The 18671-nt window shown below is 41.3% G+C and overlaps 1 protein-coding gene across 2 annotated transcripts; it reads right to left on the bottom strand.

Moving 5' to 3' along the window:
- Positions 1 to 464: 464 nt before the first annotated feature.
- On the bottom strand, positions 465 to 8585 carry hb (zinc finger protein hunchback). Of its 2 annotated transcripts, none has more exons than XM_018098008.2 (2): positions 7918 to 8585; positions 465 to 3542 (listed from the first exon to the last, which is right to left on the bottom strand). In XM_018098008.2, the coding sequence occupies exon 2, from the start codon at positions 3526 to 3528 to the stop codon at positions 1072 to 1074; it is 2457 nt and encodes an 818-aa protein (XP_017953497.1). In that variant the 5' UTR covers positions 3529 to 3542; positions 7918 to 8585; the 3' UTR covers positions 465 to 1071. The 2 variants fall into 2 exon arrangements, with proteins under 2 accessions (XP_017953497.1, XP_089115488.1); XM_089259362.1 differs by lacking the exon at positions 7918 to 8585 and adding an exon at positions 3840 to 4107.
- Positions 8586 to 18671: the final 10086 nt, after the last annotated feature.

Raw genomic sequence — 18671 nt, 5'->3', positions numbered from 1 at the left:
GCCGCTGATATCTGGCATCGATCATGAAACGTATATATGAATTTCTTTATATCGCATATTATTCTTTATTATATATATTACATAAAAACGTTTGGGAAACTCTATTTATTTATATTTTACTATACAGGTGTTTCTTCACACTGGGATTGTATATTACAAAGTCACTCAAATATTGTGACCTTGATTTACATTTACAGCTAGAAAATAATTAAACTTGAATTTTGATCCATTTGCTCAGATTGCGCATAATATTTTGTAAATATTTACTTATACAATACACTTAATATATCTATGTTTATTCAATTTAAAAATCGTGGGCATTTACACATTTTTGTCGAAAATGTCGAATTGTAAAATCTCTAGATTTGTACTTCTTTTTGATCGATATCAAAAATATTGTCATTATGCCGAATGAGTTGGACTTAAAATAATAAAGAATGGAAGAAAAACATAAAAACTTTAAATTATTCTTGAAAAAATGTTTGTTTATTGTGGCTTGACTTAAGATTGAAATTAGGCTAACAAAATACTGCAATATCAATGAAAAGAGAGCACTCGCTTATTTTTCTTCTTTTTTTTTTAAGACTAAACATTTATTTTGTAATGAAAATATAATAGTTATACACTAATCGCTGCTGTGTAACTGTGACTTTGGACTGATTGCTTACGAATTAAGTTAAGTTAATGTCGACTTAAACTAGGAATTTTTAAACCTTTTTCACGGTTTTTGTTCGGTTTGTGACGTTAGTTTTAGAGTGGGTTTGCTTTCGTTCGCTGGAAACTGAAAACTGAAAGGATACAGAGAGTAGAGAGAGGCTAGCAGAGAGTGGGGATAGTTACTACATAGTTGCATTAGATCTACTGTTAGAGCTAGACACGAATCTATGGGGCTCTGGGCTTAGGTCTAGAGTTAGTTGATAGCGTTTTGGCGCATTTTTGGCTTATGTACAATTCTCGACAACAAAATGAAAACTAAAATTACGAATATATACAATTTTGGACAACGAAATATGTTAATAATAATAAAAATATCTAATAACAATATTGTGGGCCGCCGGCGCTGGGAGGCTCTTAGGAGTGCGCATTGCGGGCCATGTGCACGAAGAGGCCGACGGGTCCGTCGCACTTCTCGCCGCACATGTTGCACTTGAAGACGTCGTCGCAGCTGTGATACCCCATGTGGATTGTGTAGAGCACAGCGTCCTTGAAGTAAATATCACAATACTTGCACTCGTATATGGCCGGAGCGCTGCTGCCCGTGGACGTGGCTGTGGAGGAGCTCGATACGGTGGCGGAGGTGGCAACGGCGGCAGCTGGAGCGGCATTGCTGCTGCTGCTGGCATTCGAGCTGTTGCCGGAGCTGGAGGCCGTGGAGCTGGCGCTCGTGTTGGCCTGCGGCACACGGCCCGTTTCCATGGACTCATCCGCGGAGCTGGCACCAGAGCAGGGATCATCCGCCAGCTGCTTGTTGGCGCTGCTGCCGGCAATGGGCGACGAGGCCGTGGGCAGAACACTGGGCGGCAGTTTCAGTTGCTGTTCCGGCGATGACATCGCGGCCGACTTCAGCTGCAGCAGCGTGTCCAGCTTGAGGACACGACCCTTGCGGCGGGAGGTGCTGCTGCTGCTGATCAGCGGTGTGTCATCGTCCTTCAGCTTCAGATTAATGGCCATGTGGTTGCTGTGGGGCTGAGGCTCCTCCTTGACCGGAGTGCCCTGTGAGAGATCCATGGCAGAGTCCACGGACTTGCGCTCGAAATCATCGTCATGCTCATCCTCCTCATTGTCGCTGTGCGTTGGCAATTGCTGTTGCTGCTGCTGCTGCTGTTGCTGTTGGTGCTGTTGCTGTTGTTGCTGCTGCAGCTGATCACGCATGCGCGGCGACAACTGTGCCAGAACTGCTGCCTGCTGCTGGGCAGCGAGCATCTGCAGATTGAGATTCCAGTAGGGGAAGAAGGCCATGTTGCGGTTCTGCTGAAGCAGGCTGGCCAATGGCGGCAGCAGCGCGCTGGACAGGCTGGGCGCCTGCTCAACGCTGGCCACGCTCTTGGCCGGCGACGGTGGGGAGACGGGCGCCACAGCTGCTGGTGCGGATGTTGCGGCTGCTGCTGCTGCTGCCGATGGGATGGGAAATCCTTGGAGCGCTGCGGATAGCTGAGATGTTGCGCTTGGTGGCAGCACAGGCTGTTGCGGCTGCTGCTGCTGCTGCTGCTGCTGTGGTTGGGGCTGCAACTGTTGCTGCTGGTGCTGCTGTTGCTGTTGCTGGGAGGCAGCTGATGCGGCATTGCTCCGCTTGCTGGAACCGCCACAGCTGGAGCTGCTGCCCGAGAAGGACTTGCTCTTGGGTCCGCGCCGTGTGCCATAGACATCGATGACCAGCGAGGGATTGGGCGTGCCATCCTCGTCCAGCACCATGCCGGGCTTGTGGCCATACTTGCGCAGATGCAGCTTGAAGCTGTGACAGTATTTGGTGGCATAGTCGCAGTCGGCACAGCGATACTGATAGACTGAGCTGTGCGACTTCCGGTGGGAGTTCAGCATGGACTTGTTGACGCAGGTGTAGCTGCACTTGTCGCACTGGAACGGCTTTTGGTTCTTGTGCTTGCGAATGTGGTACTCCAGATGATGCTTGAACTCCGTCACAAAGGGGCACTTGGCGCACTGCAGTATCTTGTCGGGCTTCATGTGGGTGCGCGTGTGCGCCCAGAAGTCCACCTTGGTGATGGCCACGACGCCGCACGTCTTGCACTTGTAGTTCTTCATCTTGCCGTGCGAGTTGTAGATGGGCATGCGTATGTTGCTGTCGTCGTCCTCGGACTCGGCCATGTACTTCATGTCCTCGCTCGAGTTCGACATCAGATCGTGCTCCTTCTCGGGCTCCACGCTCGATTGCTGCGACTTGGCCGGCGACTTGGGCGGCGTCACGTCCATTGGCGGCGTCAGCGCCTGCAGCTTGTCGCCGGTCTGTAGGGTCGTTCCCACCGCCGTGGGCAGGGCTGTGGGCGTGGGCTGTGGACTGGGCCGCATGCTGCTGGCATAGTAGTGCTGCATGGGATTGGGCAGACCCGGCGGCGTCAGCGGATTGAAGCCGCCCAGTGTGAGATGGTGATGCTGCTGCTGCTGATGCTGCGCCGCCTGAAAGTGTTGCTGGTATTGCTGCTGCTGCAACAATTGCTGCTGGAGTGTGCTATCGAAATGCTGTAGGCTGTTCTGATCATTGTTGCTCGGCGACGGCGTCATGGCAGCCGCACACATCGTATCCATTGGCTGTTGATGCTGCTGCTGCTGGTGCTGGTGCTGTTGCTGTTGCTTGAGGTACTGTTCCAGCTGAGTGCCAGGCGCATTGGGTGAGGGCAACGGCGATTGCCTTGGGCTGCTCGCTCCGCTGTTGCTGTTGTTGCCATTGTCGTGATGGTGACTGTGGTGATGCGACATCGGCTCCTGCTTGATGTTGGCGGCAAACATGCTGCTGTACCAGGCATTGTGCTGCTCGTAGTTGGGCGCCGCGGTGCTCGTCTCCCAGTTAGGCATGTTGCTGGTCACGGCTGCAAATGAAGGAACAAAGAGCACACGGTTAAGATTGTAATTTGAATGTCTGGCCAGTGCGCCTGCGTCGAGTTTTTTATGCTTTTTGTCTCGATTCCTTTTTTCTTGTTTTTTGCTTTTGTTTGCCTTTTTTCCAAGTGTTTTTATTTTTGCCACCCCTAAGCCGAGAGTGCCACCCTGCTGCCAGGAGAGAGCGCGTAGCGGGGTGGCAATTTGAGTGAGTTTTGCAGAGGACAAAATGGCTGGTGAGGCGGACGGGTGTGGGGTATGGGATATCCTTGGGTAATTGGTCTCACCTAGCGCTGCTCGTGCTGCGGATATTCGTGTTATATATTCCAATTATTGCGTGATTTGTGATTGTGCTGCAGTTGATCTGGAGCGGATGCTGTGCGTCTGGTCGCTGGACAAGCAAATTTGTGACTGACTGTCGAATTGCAAATGGTCGTTGCTTATATTTGGGCCAGGTAGGCGACACACGCGTCAAGGGATTAGATGGGAAAAAGGTGAGCGAAAGTCAGGTATCGGGTCGCGGAGTCGCGAGTCGCGCACTCGCCTCAACTTCTTGATCCATTCAAACTGGATTAGAGCGGCAACAAAAACAAAAGCGGAAAAATGCAAACACGAGAAAAAAGAAGAAAATTACGCGCATTGGATTTGGATGATCCGGGCCGCGAAACTTAAGCTATGCAGATTAGAACACAAAACGCAACGAGTTTTCCCCTCGCACACGGCACGCAGTGGATTAAAGTTAATCAGCGCGAGCAGCCAGGAGCGAGCATCGAGGATTGGATTAGAAGATTAGAAGGCGCAGCCTGCACCGACGAATTTCGCGTTTAATAATAAAAAGCAAAAGGATTTAAGTTAATTGTCCGCACTACGCGGTATATGGTTGAGTAACTGTATATATAACTGAATATACAGATATCCGTATAGTCAGGCATACTTGGCGAATATATTTATATAAATCTGAACAGCCCACAGCTGGCGAATTTGTCAGCTTAGACGATTATCACTATTAAACGGTGCATTTTAGTTTGCAATTTGTTATCATGGAAAGCACATAAATTTCCTTTTAATAGCAATTAAATTATTGTTATTTATACAAGTTTATTTTAATGAGATATTTTTGAAAAGCTGCACGCGAAATTTCACTGTATTTCGTTAAATTTCTATAAAAAGTTCGACAAAGCGATCATAGAACGCAAATAGAATTCCCAAACGCGAATGCAGAGGAAAAAAATTAAACAAAAATCTAAATCAACAATTGCATACAATGGTATTATACGGATTCTATGAATTCAACTCAATGCAATTCGCTTTTTGCAATAAAAAAAAATAAAGAAACTTAAAAACTTATTATGAGATCGGAGAAAAAAGCAAGAATCTTATATATATTAACAAATTCTTTTATAAATCTGTAAACTTTATAAATATTCTAATCCAAAAATAGTCAAATTTATATAAATTTTTTTTTTTAATTTTTTAGCCCACAAACTGGTAAAAAATGTATTTGTAAATAAATTTTACAAACAGAAAGCTAGACTTTGCAGAATTTATATTTATTTAGAACCTTTTTTCAGCTAATATGAAGAAAGCATTCAATAAATCGAAAGAGAAACCTATTTTTATGGATTCATAGAAATTGATATTTAAAGTGAAATAATATTTGTATATAAATATCAAATATTTCATACCAGATTTATTTTTTGCTTTTCTATGCTTTGTTAAGAGCTCTCTATTTTTGCCTCAATTTTTTGTGGTTTTTGTTTAAGGGTTTACTTTGATTTGCGTAGTTTTGAAATATACCCAATAAATTTTCTATATATTTTTTTGATTTTCCTTTTTGTTATTTTCATTTTTCCTATTGCAATTTCACTGCAGTTGCCGCATTTTTGGCCAATTGTTTGTGCTTTTAAGTAAATATTATTAAAAACGCAAAACGTCAGCAGCAGTCGGCTCTTGGTAATGGCAACGCAGCAGGGGCGGCAGTGGGTGATGACATGGTAATTGGGATTGGAGAGTGGGGATCGAGCTGGCTGCTAAAATATCTACAATACTTATGCATAATTGATGGTACAGGAAATTTGGCGCTGCAAAAGTTCTCTAGCAAAACAACAAAAGCAATATATATATATATATATTGTATAATGTGCTTAGCATATTTATTTAATTTAGCTAGTGATATTTTTAAGAACCCAAATTAATTGGCTTGTCAGTGCAACAGAAACAAAGAGGGAGGGGCAGAGAGAGGGAGAGGGGGGAGAGTGAAAAGCTTACGGGTTGTCTACTTTTTTGCACATCCAACAACAACGAAAAGAACAACAATAACAAAGGCAAAAACTAAAGGCCAAGTGTAAAATTAATATTATGCCGGCTACATGCCATGCAGGAGCATCAGCAGGAGCGGGCAAAGAGCAGGCACGAGCAGGGGGACTTACAAGGGTGGCGGGGTGCTGGGCAACGAGTGCGAAATGCAACGCAACCGAAACTGCAAAGTAAAGTAAACATGTGCTAGTCGTTTGGCCAACCCCCCTGCCGCCTGCCTTCTGGTCCCGCCTTTGCACACCCCTCGCCCCACACACACCCATAGTCGCTCCGCACACGAACCACAACCACAGACACCGCCCCCTTTGGAAAAATATCATGAAAATGGCAAAAATGGAAAATTCAGACGCAGAAAATGCGCCACAAAAAATGTTTTTGTTGTAAATGTGCAGCGGCAGGAGATGGACCAGGGGAAGTGAGCTGGCAGCGGTGGGGAAACTGCAGCGTTTGTCGATGAATGTGCATTATAAAAAATTATTTATATATTTAGTTGTTTAGTTTTTGTTGTAAAAGGCAATTTTTATTATGCATGAGTAAATAGATGTTTAAGCACAGAAACTGCATGGAAAATAGTCGAGGAAAAGCATTTTCAATGCCAAACGTAAAGCGTAAATTGTCAAAAGCAAAAAATTTATCATCTATTCGGTTCTTCGCTGTTCTATTGTCAGCAAACATTAAAAATATGCCAAAGCAGCTGACAATCATTTTTGCAAATAGTTGCCAAGAAAACAACACAAAAAAGAAAAGAATAACAAAAATAAATAAATATAAAATAGCTAAAAAGAAAGCAAAAAAGAAAACATTTCTTTCAGTTTTCATTCGTGCAGTGAGAACTATTTTGATATGCACTTTTGGCAGGCTCTAACAAAATGGACATTAAAAAATTGCACCGTTGACTTTGAATTATAGTTGAGTGTCTAAAATTAAATATTAAAAAATAAAAAGAAGAAATGTGAAAAGGCGAATATCAAAAGAAATTGCTAAAAAGCCAGAGGACGGCGCGAAAGAAAGGCGGGCAAAAAATACAACATGCAGTCGGACATGTAAACAAATAAAATTAGCTGCCAGGCAACGAACGAGCGAACAGGGGGCGATGCTGCGCTGGCCGGGGAGCGCCGGGCAGTGTCGGGGTGTGTGTGTGGGGGGCACCCGGTGGGGCGGTGGAGCGGCGATGGGGTGAGGCCTGGCAAACTGCACGGGCAAAAAACAAGTTCGCCAGATCGGCTAAAAGCCAGACAGATTTTGAAATATTGTTTTAGAATTTTTGCTGTTGCATTTTTAGCAAGCGATATGTAAGCAAATGCATGTGTGTGTGTGTGAGTGAGTGTGCCTGTGTGTCAGTGTGTGTGTGCTTGTGTGTTTGTCTTTAAGGTTAGACACAAAAAGAAGCGTTCGACAACAACAGAAACAATCAAGCGAAGAAAGCATTCGAAGACAGATTGCGTTTTATTACTAAGGGTATTCCCTTAAGTAGTTTACTAAATAATAATTTTAAGCTTAGCTAAACTAAAGCCAAAAGCATGTCTTTTTATGTTTTCTTATTAAAAACTAAACAAAATTATTTTAAAGTAATTTGTTTACCTTAAGTTCCCACTTTCAATTTATGTATATATATTAAATATAATAAAAATCAAGCTACACCACTTAACTACAAATCTAAAGCTAAATCAAAGGGAATATTTAAACATATAAAAATTTAAGTATATACTTATAACATTCGCATCACTTTTATTCGCTTAGATGTTATTTAGTATGCCCATTAAATTTGTTAAATCGAGCTTTATGTTTATCTGAATGCCTCAACATTTTGCGATTTGTGCTATTCCCTCGAAATACTATGCACTATTTAAAGGCGTTCGATTGTTTTTGTTTATTTCTTTAATCACTGCACCGTTGCTGTGCGGAGTGCACTTTGCTCTCTAACTGTAAGCCTATTACTATTGCTCTTGATTTATGTATGTATGTGCTGCCTTACCGCCTGCTGAGCACGCAAAATTTTGAAGGTTAACTGAGAGATAATAATAATAGTGGAAAGTGATATTTACATACCTTGGGCGACTGTGGGCAAATCTCAAAAAGTTTTGGTCCGAAACGGGAATCGGGAACAGGAGCAGCGGCTGCTGCTGCTGCTGCTTCTTTTTCTGCTGCTGGCGTGGAAGCTCTCGCGCTCTCTACACTTGACCGCGGCACCGTTAAATCAAACAAAACGGCGATAAAAGTGCGTGCGAAACAAAAACCGCGCACAGCACACAGGCGCACGTTCACACACACACGCACACGCACACGGAGTCGCAGGAGTGTTGGTGTGTGGTGGCTGCTCCTTTTTGGTCGTTTTTATCTCTTTTTTTGGTCTTTGCTTTTTAGCTTTTTTGTGCGAAGTTCGCGCATGTGCGAAAAAAAACTCTTCTGAAGGCTGGCCAATAATTTGTAAATTGTTTACGAACGTTTAATAATTGCTTGCGGCTGGACTTGACACAATCACTGGCAGTTGATTTGCTATGTAGTTTTTTATAGTGTTTTTTGTTGTTGTTTTTTTTTTTTTTTCGGGGGGTTTTTTATTTAGAGCTACTGTGTTTTTGGTTTCGCTTTCGTTTTAGTTGAGACACTCGTCGTCCTTTTTGAGATTGCTGATGGTTGCTCCAGAGCGACGTTCGGCTTATGCGAGGCACTGAGCACGACTGACACGGATTCCTGCTCAACTAGCACTAGTCATAGCTGAAAATCTCCGCATAGTGCACAGCTCTGGTCCAAAAGCCACTCAAATGCAAAAGAAACAAATGTCAAAAATGCACGAACAAAACCAAAAACACACGCACACACAAAATACTCACACACCAACACAACACACACAAACAGAAACAGAAACACACTCACACAAACGCACACGCACAGCGGGCCGTGCCGAGAGCCAGAGAGCGGAATATGCTCGAAAGAGCGAACTCAATTACAACGGTACAAGCAAAAACGCACTCAAATCGGCTGCTGGCTGTAACAGACTCAATGGCTCTGAGTGCTAACAGCCCCGTCCCCATAGACGGCGTGCATTGACTGGTCGCTGCCTCCCCAAGTGCTCTCTCTGTCTCTCACCGTCTCTGTTTCTCTCTCATCCTGCCCGCTCGCTGTCCCTCTCGCGCTCCCTCTCCGTATGCTTCTTCGGCGAGCGCACTCTCTTCGTCCTGATGCACGCGTCTAATACGCATCCTTTGGCTACGCGCTGCATTGCATTGTGCTGCAGCTCGCAATTGCAGCTGTCGTTTATTTTTGCCAAAATTCGCTTCACTATTGATTATCGATTTTCGGTCATTTTCGTCGGCCTTTGACCGCTGTTACATGGAGCTCCATGGAGCTCTCCTCCCCTGCACATATAGGTGGGGGCGGTCGGCTGCTGGACTTCCAGCTTAAAGCCAACTAAACAATGCTGATAGAAAGTAACATGCAAGCAATAATAAAGCATGTCATGGAGCTTGTTGATGCGACGCATCAAGTGTTGTACTTTCGCTTTCAAAGGGCAGCTAGAAGATTGTGCGCCATTGAAACTGAGATGATTGAGAGGAAATTAAAAAATGGCAATAGATAACTTGAATTATGGCCTCTTCTTTATATATATTTACTTTGACTTGCACCGAAATCTATTACCAAATCGAAAAATACATCGATATGGGAGGTGTACTACATCTCTTTAATACGTTAAATTGCCTAAATTCAATATATGTCGAATAATTTTAACAACAAATTTCATGTGAGCCTTGTAAATGACATTTGCAATTTGTTGGCAATATTTACAAAACAAACGATGTTCGAAAATGCAAACAAAGCGCGAACAGTATGCAAATGCATATGCAGAGCACACGCGCAGGACATGGCAGGACGCTGGCTGCGAGGCAGTGGCTGAACAGGTAGTTCGAGCAGAAGCAGGAGACGCGGCAGGCAGCCAGGCCTCGCATCATTGACGCTGTCAACCGGATTAGAAGTGCAACCGGACTTTGTACGCGGATTTGCGAGCACTGAAGAAAGGATTAAAGGTGCTGCTACCTGGACCGGCCGCTGCGTTCATTAATCCCGCGCTCTGCGAGCAAGCCGCGGCTGCCGGGAAACTAGAGCAGCAGCGACAGCAGTGGTCCAGAGCCAGAGATTTAAAAGTGATTTAAAAGTTGCAGTGGGCGACTGCATAATCCAACATTACGCACCGTGTTGCAGGATCAGGATCAGTGACTTTGATCCTGATCCGAGTGTTGATCATGTGATTAGCGCTGCTTAAGGCGGGCGCGGGCGGGTGTGTGGAGCCGCTGATCCGCAAGTTATGTAAAGTTGTCGCAAAGCCAACACAAATGTTCCTTAAGCCGCACTCCTCAGTCCTTAGTCCTTAGACTGCAAGTTCGCACATGTTCAGCGGCAACGCGTCACGCTTGACCTTTTAATTGATGATCGTGATAATAACTGTCATCTAATTTGGCCCGAGCACTAAGCTCAAGTGCTCTATGAAAATGATACGCTGGCTTGCCCTCAACCATTGTTCAGCCAATGTCAACAGACATCCTTGAGATTGAGCCTTAACATCCTTAGTCCTGCTTTGTTCCTCAGTGGTTGCGGTGGTGCTAGTGGTGGTGGCTCGGGATCAAGATCTCATATGCAAATGCGAATCTTGCGGTTGGCTGAGTTTCAATTGATGTGCCCATGCCCAGAATTCCACACCCCAAAACGCTTATTTCAGACCTCATTAGTTTTGTTTGCATTTGGCGCACTTTTCAGCTGACCTCATCGAACGGTTCCTCGAGTTTTTAAGCTGATTTCATGCCATGGATGATGTGGCATTTTCTTTTAGATTTTTTTTCTTTCTTTCGGTTTTGCCTGCCTGTATGTGGTTTCTTTTTATGCTCCTTAATCATAATTAGTTTTTCAGTCTTGTATAGTTTTCTTTTTCCAAGTGCTACTGGACAAGCTAATTGAGATGCGATTGCTTGGTTGTGCGGGATATATAGAGAATATCCTTGAAATGCTGATTGAATTATCTAAAGAAGTATAATTGGAAGATTTATAGCTCATATTTTGATATGACTTTTTATATAATATTGAGTTTTATTTCAAAAAGGAATATACTTTTCGTATAGTCTTCAAATTTTTACCCATTACTTGCATAAATATAACAATCATATTCTAAGCTATGCCAGAAATCCGAATGTTTACATTGTAAATGTCTGAAAATTGCATCGAAATAAATCAAATGGCAAAGTGCGCGCCAGAGATACGCCCACTTGGGTGAGAGGTGCTTCGTTGGATTCGCAGAAATGTTATGCTAAACAGCGGGCACGGCGACACATCCGTAAATCCTTTTTTAGCATGAAAAACCGAAGGATTAAAAAAGGAAACTAGAGCACCAGCGACCCAGATAGACACAAACCCGACAACACAAACAGAAACTGAAACTGCAGCAGAAACAGATAGAAAAACATGAGCATGGCGAAATAGTTGCTCTAATTTTGATTGTTTGTCCTAATGGCTACGCCGTAAAAGTAGCTGAAAAGCAACAAAAGCGTGAAGGACAACGCGAACATTGGTGCAGGACAATTGCCCGCTTCGGTGGCTTGGTGGCCGGGTCCGTGCTGTGTTTATGATTCCCACATCTCAGCAGTTAGATGATGCTTTCACATAGTTTGCATGCACCCAGGCATACCGTACCAGGTAATCAGCTACGGCCAATGGCTTAACAATGAAACTCACTGGAAAATCACGAGAAAGTTCCTCTGGACGGGCAGGCGTTGACGCCTCGAAGTAAGTACAACTCGAGCATCTACTGCACTGAAGGCTCATTAGACTGCTCTAGTTATGATTGTCCAAGGACTCGGCGGCACCGCGGCGACTGTGAGAGACAGAGAGTGAGTGCGAGACAAAAAAGGCCGTGATCGTACTTCCGCGTAATGTTGTTTTTTAGAGCCGTGCACAAACCATAAAACATTTAGTTTTTTATGGCCAGGACAAAGCAGGTAGTCCGATCTGATCCCAGGACTCTGGCTGTTTTGCGGATGCGGCTGCTGTTTTTTGTCCCTTAACCCTTTCACCATTAACAAAAAAGATCTTACCAATCTCTTCCTTTCTCTTTCCCACCGTGTCCTTGCCAAATTCCTGCGAAACTGTCTACGCTATATATATTTGTGTGTGTGTGTGTGTTTTTTTTTGTTTCTAGCTAATGCCGCTCGCTTTGTGTTCTTTATGATGCGTCGGTTGTGTTTTTTATGACACCCATTGTTCCTCAGCTCGCAGGGCGAAAGACTCGCACTTCCTCAACCCTTTGGCGAAAGTTCTTGGCCTGTTTGCCCGAACGGGTTAAATGCAAAGTCTGTGCATTTTTTATGAGCGCTTTCAAACACCGTCCACCGTTCCACGAATTCAGTATCCGATCATTAGCCATGCCAAAGGGTTAAGTTCGATGGGTTTCATTTTACGATTGCCCTAAAAATACTCGTAAAATGAAATGAATTGCACTGCATTTACGATTGACAAAACTGGAAAATCGGTTGCCCGAGAAAACTTTTTCACTAGACTATAATAAAAAATGGGAAAATTATGTTTTTTAATATTTAAAATATTTATTTAAATATTTTATTATTATTATTATTATTATTTATTTTTATGTTTGCAAATGGTTTATTAAAATATAATAATAATATGCTTAAAAGATAATTTAAATTTTTAAATACATTAAATACATTGTTTCCAATATTGTTTCATATTATTAAACATGGTTTCAACTTTTTTTTTTTTAACTTAGGATAATTTCTATATAATTCAAAAATTGAATAAATATTGAGGAGACTTTATAATACTCATTTATTTATTTATTAGGGTTTAAAATAAATAAAAATAAAGACTAGCTTAAGAATTGCAAAAAAAATAGCGAACTGTTTTTTGCTCTTAAGAGGAAAAGAAACCTAAGCAAAATTTTATTTGAACAATAGCTAAAATCAGAGGGACATAAATGGGAAAGGGTCGACTGTTATTTATCTTGGGAGTCGAAGACTGTCTCGTTTTGTTCATTTTATAATCAATTACACAATTCGGTAAATATAAAAAAATATTTGTTTTTATATTGTTTTGGATGCTCTAGTTTAATGAAACATGAAGAATAAATGAAATCTCATATATGTATAAGTACATAGCTATATGTTATATAATGTGCAAAAAATTCCAGTCTTTAAATCTTTCAGACGTCCGTTATATAATCGCTGTGGTACCACAAATCATTTTACTTCAGTATTGACACAACGGCCCGACTCCCTATTCGAGTGACCATTGGGTTACATTTGTAATGCGTCTGATATGAACACCACTAAGTCCGCCTTGAATGTCGTTGTCGGCGCATTAGAATCCAAATGCATTCAACAATGGCCAGCACAATTGTAGACTGAATTCGAGTCCGTTGTGCCAAATCCCGAGCTTAGACAATTGGCAATTTGAAATAAGCGCCAAAATGTGCTGAATCTCACCCCGAATATATCCTCAAATTCTGACCATCGCCATCTAATCAGGGCGGCCGGGCAGTTACACATTTTCACACTTTCGTGAACCCTGCGGTGCGGCGACGCCAACACAGAGCCAAATGCGGATCGAGCTAGAGCTAGAGCGAGAGCGGTGCCAGGGGTTGGGCAACGGCTATTGGCCGCAGCTGAAGTTGACCCCTTGTCAACGTCCAGCAGAGGTTAAAATTAATGCGAAAACTGTGAATGTGTCACAAAAATTGCGTGAATATTCGGGGTCACGCATAAGACGCAGCTTCAAGAAGGCAGCCCGTGCTGCCCGAGCTGCCCGAGCTGCATAGGGGTGGCCAGGGTCAGGACCCCGGGCAGGGGCTGCAATTTTCAAATTTATTGCTACACAAACAGCAATGCTCTAAATTGTAACGATTTCGATTCGCACACACACACAGTCGAGCTGTAAAAAAGGATTTTCTATCCCATTGTTTTGCATGTAGAGAAATGGCTTTCGAGGATCGTGGGACTACGGCTGCGGCTGACCCCTCGCCCCTAGCTTGACCTTTTTTCGTCTTGATTCAAAATAGTTGGGACATTTAAATAATTATTCATTGCCTCGATGGCGGCATTCAGTCCACAATGGTCATCAGCGATTTCAGTGTTTCCATTGCAAATGGCATTTAATTGTTGACCCCGGCAGCAGCGTATCCATCGTCCAGTTTATGACCAAAATGTAACGAATTTTTGCCTAAAATCAAATTAAAATTCTGCAGCTGCTTTAGGCTGCACAGAAACTACTTTTCTAACGGACTTTATCAGAGTTAGAGTTTAGAGTATACAAATTATTGGGCGACTTTTTGCACTCATTTTCCGAATGGGGAAAATTTATATAAATTATACAGTTTCCTGTTGTACGCTTTCTTTGCATGATTAGCTTTTAATTAAATAGGTTAAAACTATCCAAAATAAACATTTGCTTTATTCACTATGTGCGGGTAGTTTTATAAGATAGATTAAAAGAAAATTACCTTAAATGTGACTAAAAATAAAATAGTATACAAATAAAATAAAATGATATTAAAAAAAAATATATACAAATATGAGTAACTCTAAATTAAAATATCCTCATACTATATATGCATATATGTCCAAATATATGAGCTTATAATACTGTAGAGCTATGAAAATAATCCAAATTTTCTTCCTATAGAAAAATTAATGGCTAATTTATTTCATATTTCTTAATTTTCTTAAATAAAACCTATTGGTCTCTATTTCTATCTCTATCTCTATACTTGTTTCTATCCCTATCTCTATCTCTATCCATCTATCTCTATCTCTCTCTGTGTGTCTCTTTCTTTCTCAGTCTCTGGTTCTTTGTTTATCCTCTTCTCACTTTCACCCAATCAAAGTAAAGCTTTAAACATGATTGTATATTTGTATAGAGATTTTAAAATATTTTAATAAAATTTTCTTATAAAAACATACTTATCTCAAGTATATATGTACATATATGTATATCTTGATGTATATAAATATACATAAAGATTTAAGTACACAACAAAAATATACATTAATTCGTAAGTGCACAGCAGCAACCTGAAGATCAAAAAGATTAGCTTAATGGCCAGGCAGCTGGGCTCCTGCACCTACATTTACTTTACTGCCACCTCCCCCTCGTCCTCCTCCTACTTCTCCTCCTGCTCCACTACCTCGTTTAGCCAGGACTGTAACAATATGTCGCTAATGGGAAATGTCGGCGGCCATTTTGTGCCAAAAACAAAGCCGGAAAACACAAACGAAGTGCGAATAAAAAATTGAACTGCTTACGAAAAGTAGACGGGCGGCCTATCAGATGCAAAGCCCATGCCAAAAAGGATGAATTAGACATGCCTCCCCAGCTTGTTGCGCCAGCAACAAAGGTATTAGACGTAAGTCAGGCACAACAAAGACAGCATATTTTATTCCTTAAGGTGTGCAAATGCCAGCAGCAACGAATGCTGAATACTCTACATGGAAAATAATATAAATATGTGAGTGATATATTTGTGATAGATCTACTAATATTTCGCCGTGATAGATAGAAATAAAAATTATAATGACGTTTTATATTATTTTATTATTTTTAGCTTCGATATATCATTGTCTATTCTTTACGCATATACGTAATTTCTTTTAGATATTCAACTTCTCAGATGATTCCTTTCAGATACCCTAACGCCAACACGCCCACATGTGGAATTGGCTGTTTAGTTTCGTATGTTGCTTGGTGAGTTATTGGGAGCTGGAACTCCCCGTTATGCCATGAGTATAAACACCACTGTCATTTATTTTCGTATTATCATAATGAGTACTCGTATATTTTTATGTGAATCTCTTGCTTTTTGCACCAAGCACTCACTACCCCTCGCACATGTGTCACACACACATGCACAAGTTTCTGTAAGTGTCTGTGTATCTGTGTGAGTGTGTAAAAAAAGACGAAGATAAGCAAAAATAAAAGTGAAATACAAAAACAGCACTCGCCATCGCCATCGCCTTCGCCTTCGCATTCACATTCGTTTCTTGTTAAATTATCGCCCAAGACAGCAGCCACCCTCTCCAGTCTAGGGCTGGCTATTTATGCTGCCAGCAACCACCCCCACAAGCACTCACACACACGCACGTACACACCCACTCACACGTAAAGCATACGAATCGCTGCCAGCCCATTTACTTTCTTTTTTTCGAAATAGTTCGTTATGGGTTTCTTTTTGCTTGCCCATGCAGGGTAGAAAATTCAACTGAAAATTATTTTCCTTTGGCCCTTAGATCTGAGAGAAGCTGAAAATATTAGCAGCAAACCCCATTAGGCAAACAACTCAAGTTTGCCTAGCAAATATTATAATTGATCATCGTTGACTCTGATACCTTCTATGTATGCTTTCAATTTGAAGATAGAGGTATTTGTGGAAATATAATTTATATGATTTATATTTATTCCTCACTCCTCACTCTTCTACTTATGGATACAATTGACTATTCTAGTCTTGTCAACTCAATTCCTTTTCGATAATTCCCCTCTATTACTGAGCTTATCATTTCTTATTTTTAAATCCCATAAACTACTTCAATACAGTTACATTCGCCTCTCGTTATGCTGTTTAAATAATTTGTGACTTGTAAAAAAATATTTGAATTGTGGAAGCGTTTTGTTTGAACAACTGATAAAGTGCTAAAAACACATTGGCACTTGTTTGCCATTGCGGTCATTGTACTTTTTGCGATTTTCTATTCTATGGAAATTTTCGGGTAAATACAAAAAAGTCAACATTCACAATTAGTGATTGTGGTCGATTTTCCATTGCAAGAGAACTTTTCGTCAGAGACAAAGCATATCGCTGCTAGTTTCTAATAAATATATGAAATTCGCTGCCAGTTTCAGTATTTACATATGAATATTAGTTTAGTTTGGCAGAAGAATTAAAAAAAAAAAGAAAATGAATTTAATATGTATCAAAATAAAAAACAAATAAAATAAATACTTTCTTATTAAATTATATTTTTAATTATTTATAAATATTTTCGCGCATAAAGTAGTAAAGTGTAATTATTTATTAAAAATATTATATTATAAATATTTTTATTTTTTATTGTTGTATGTATTGAAATTTTATTTAATATTTCATAAATATTATTTATGTATATATTTATTTATTTATTCAAATCTTTGTTCAGGTTATTCTGAAACCTTTTTAGTTGATGGATATCGTCTATTGAAAACATTTCACTGTATTTATGTCCACTCTTCATCGAATATTGCTCTACTTTATTCTCTATATAGTACATATACTTCTGGGCCCCATCAAAAAAACCATCTCAAACATTCCACACACTCGCATTTGCTAACAGCAGCCAATAACATTTTATGGCGCACGCCATTGCTATGTGCCACACACTCAAACACACACACACACGCACACATACAGCGATCAGCGAGTGAAAAAAGAGAAAAACTGGCAGAAAAACTAATTCCACATAATGGCCAATCTACATAAAAAAATCGCTCGACATGGAAACCAAAAATCGATGAGCGGAATGGCAGTGGAGTAGTAATAGCAAAAAAAAAGAAGGAGAAAGAGAAGAAGACAAAAAAAAATACAACAACAACAAGAGCAACAACTGCGACTGAGTCACAAAAATACCACCCCGCATAAATTTGCAAATAATGAAATGGTAAAAAAAATGCACGCACAAACAGAAATACGCACATATATATCCACACACACACACACACACACACACACACACACACATAGACAGACAGACGTGCACGGTTCACCAAGGGGCGACTAAAGCGAATAAAGTTCCAAATCATGAAGCATACAAAATGAAAATCCACCCTCGAAAAAAGTTGCCCCGTTTTTTCCTTTTTTTTCATTTTGGGGGAAAAAAGAAAGCAAAAAGTATTGTAATGTGTGTGTGTGTGGGATGCGTCTGTGTGTGTGGGTGTGGGTGGGTGGTTGGTTACTTGGTTGCTTGTTTCGCTTTCGCTTTGTTTGCAAAACAATCAAAAGCGAACGATTCGTCTCCACTCTTCGCCAGCCGCCTGGCCTCCCCATCCCTCGCTCCGTTGCCAGCTCGACTGGCTGCTTCTATTACTCCTGGTCGGTAGAGCGTGGTCCTTGGAGCACATGGCCGGCGTTGGCCGCGACATTTGTCGTTGTTGGCGACATTAAATGTAGCTAGAAGTTGTTTGTATTGTACATTATATGAGATATACCCTGTAAAAGGTAAACAAAGCGGGAATCTTAACACTTAAAGCAAACATTGTCTCAAGCATTGTGCGAGGTATTGTCGATTCGTCCTCCTCCTTCATTTTCGCTGCCTTTTCTGTTCGCTTCTGGCCAACGCAAAACCAATTTCAAGCATATTTTTATGAGCACTGTGAGCCGCCGTTGGCGACATGGACGCGCTCGAGGAAGGAGCAGCTTTATTTTATTTTTTAGACGAGCACCAAGACCACTGCCAGACCCTAATAACGTTTGTCGAACTGGAGGAGCTGCCAACTCTGGGAGACCTATGTAGGTAATTCTGCTTGGATTGCTGTCCAATTGGAAACGTTCGCACTGAGGGGAATTGTTGCAGTGGGAAGTTCTTAAAATTGATGAAGATATTAAAATATATAAATATCTAATATAAATACAAATATATAATTAAAGTAAGAGTTAGGAGACTGCAAGGAATATTTATATTAATTTTATATATTTTTTTTTAATATTTTTGTTTATATTTTTATGTACCAAATAATTTCCCTTTAATTCTTTAAATATTTTCTCTATATAAGTATGAATTTAA

This window comes from Drosophila navojoa, chromosome 2 (genome assembly GCF_054131105.1).
Source record: "Drosophila navojoa isolate 15081-1374.11 chromosome 2, UAZ_NAV_1.0, whole genome shotgun sequence".
NCBI lineage: Eukaryota > Metazoa > Arthropoda > Insecta > Diptera > Drosophilidae > Drosophila > Drosophila navojoa.
The sequence above is the reverse complement of the archived record's forward strand: the minus strand, read 5'-3'. Positions and strand labels throughout refer to the sequence as shown.

Bases quoted from the DNA above. Each gene is read 5' to 3' on its own strand.
- hb (XM_018098008.2), bottom strand. From the start codon at position 3,528: ATGCCTAACTGGGAGACGAGCACCGCGGCGCCCAACTACGAGCAGCAC.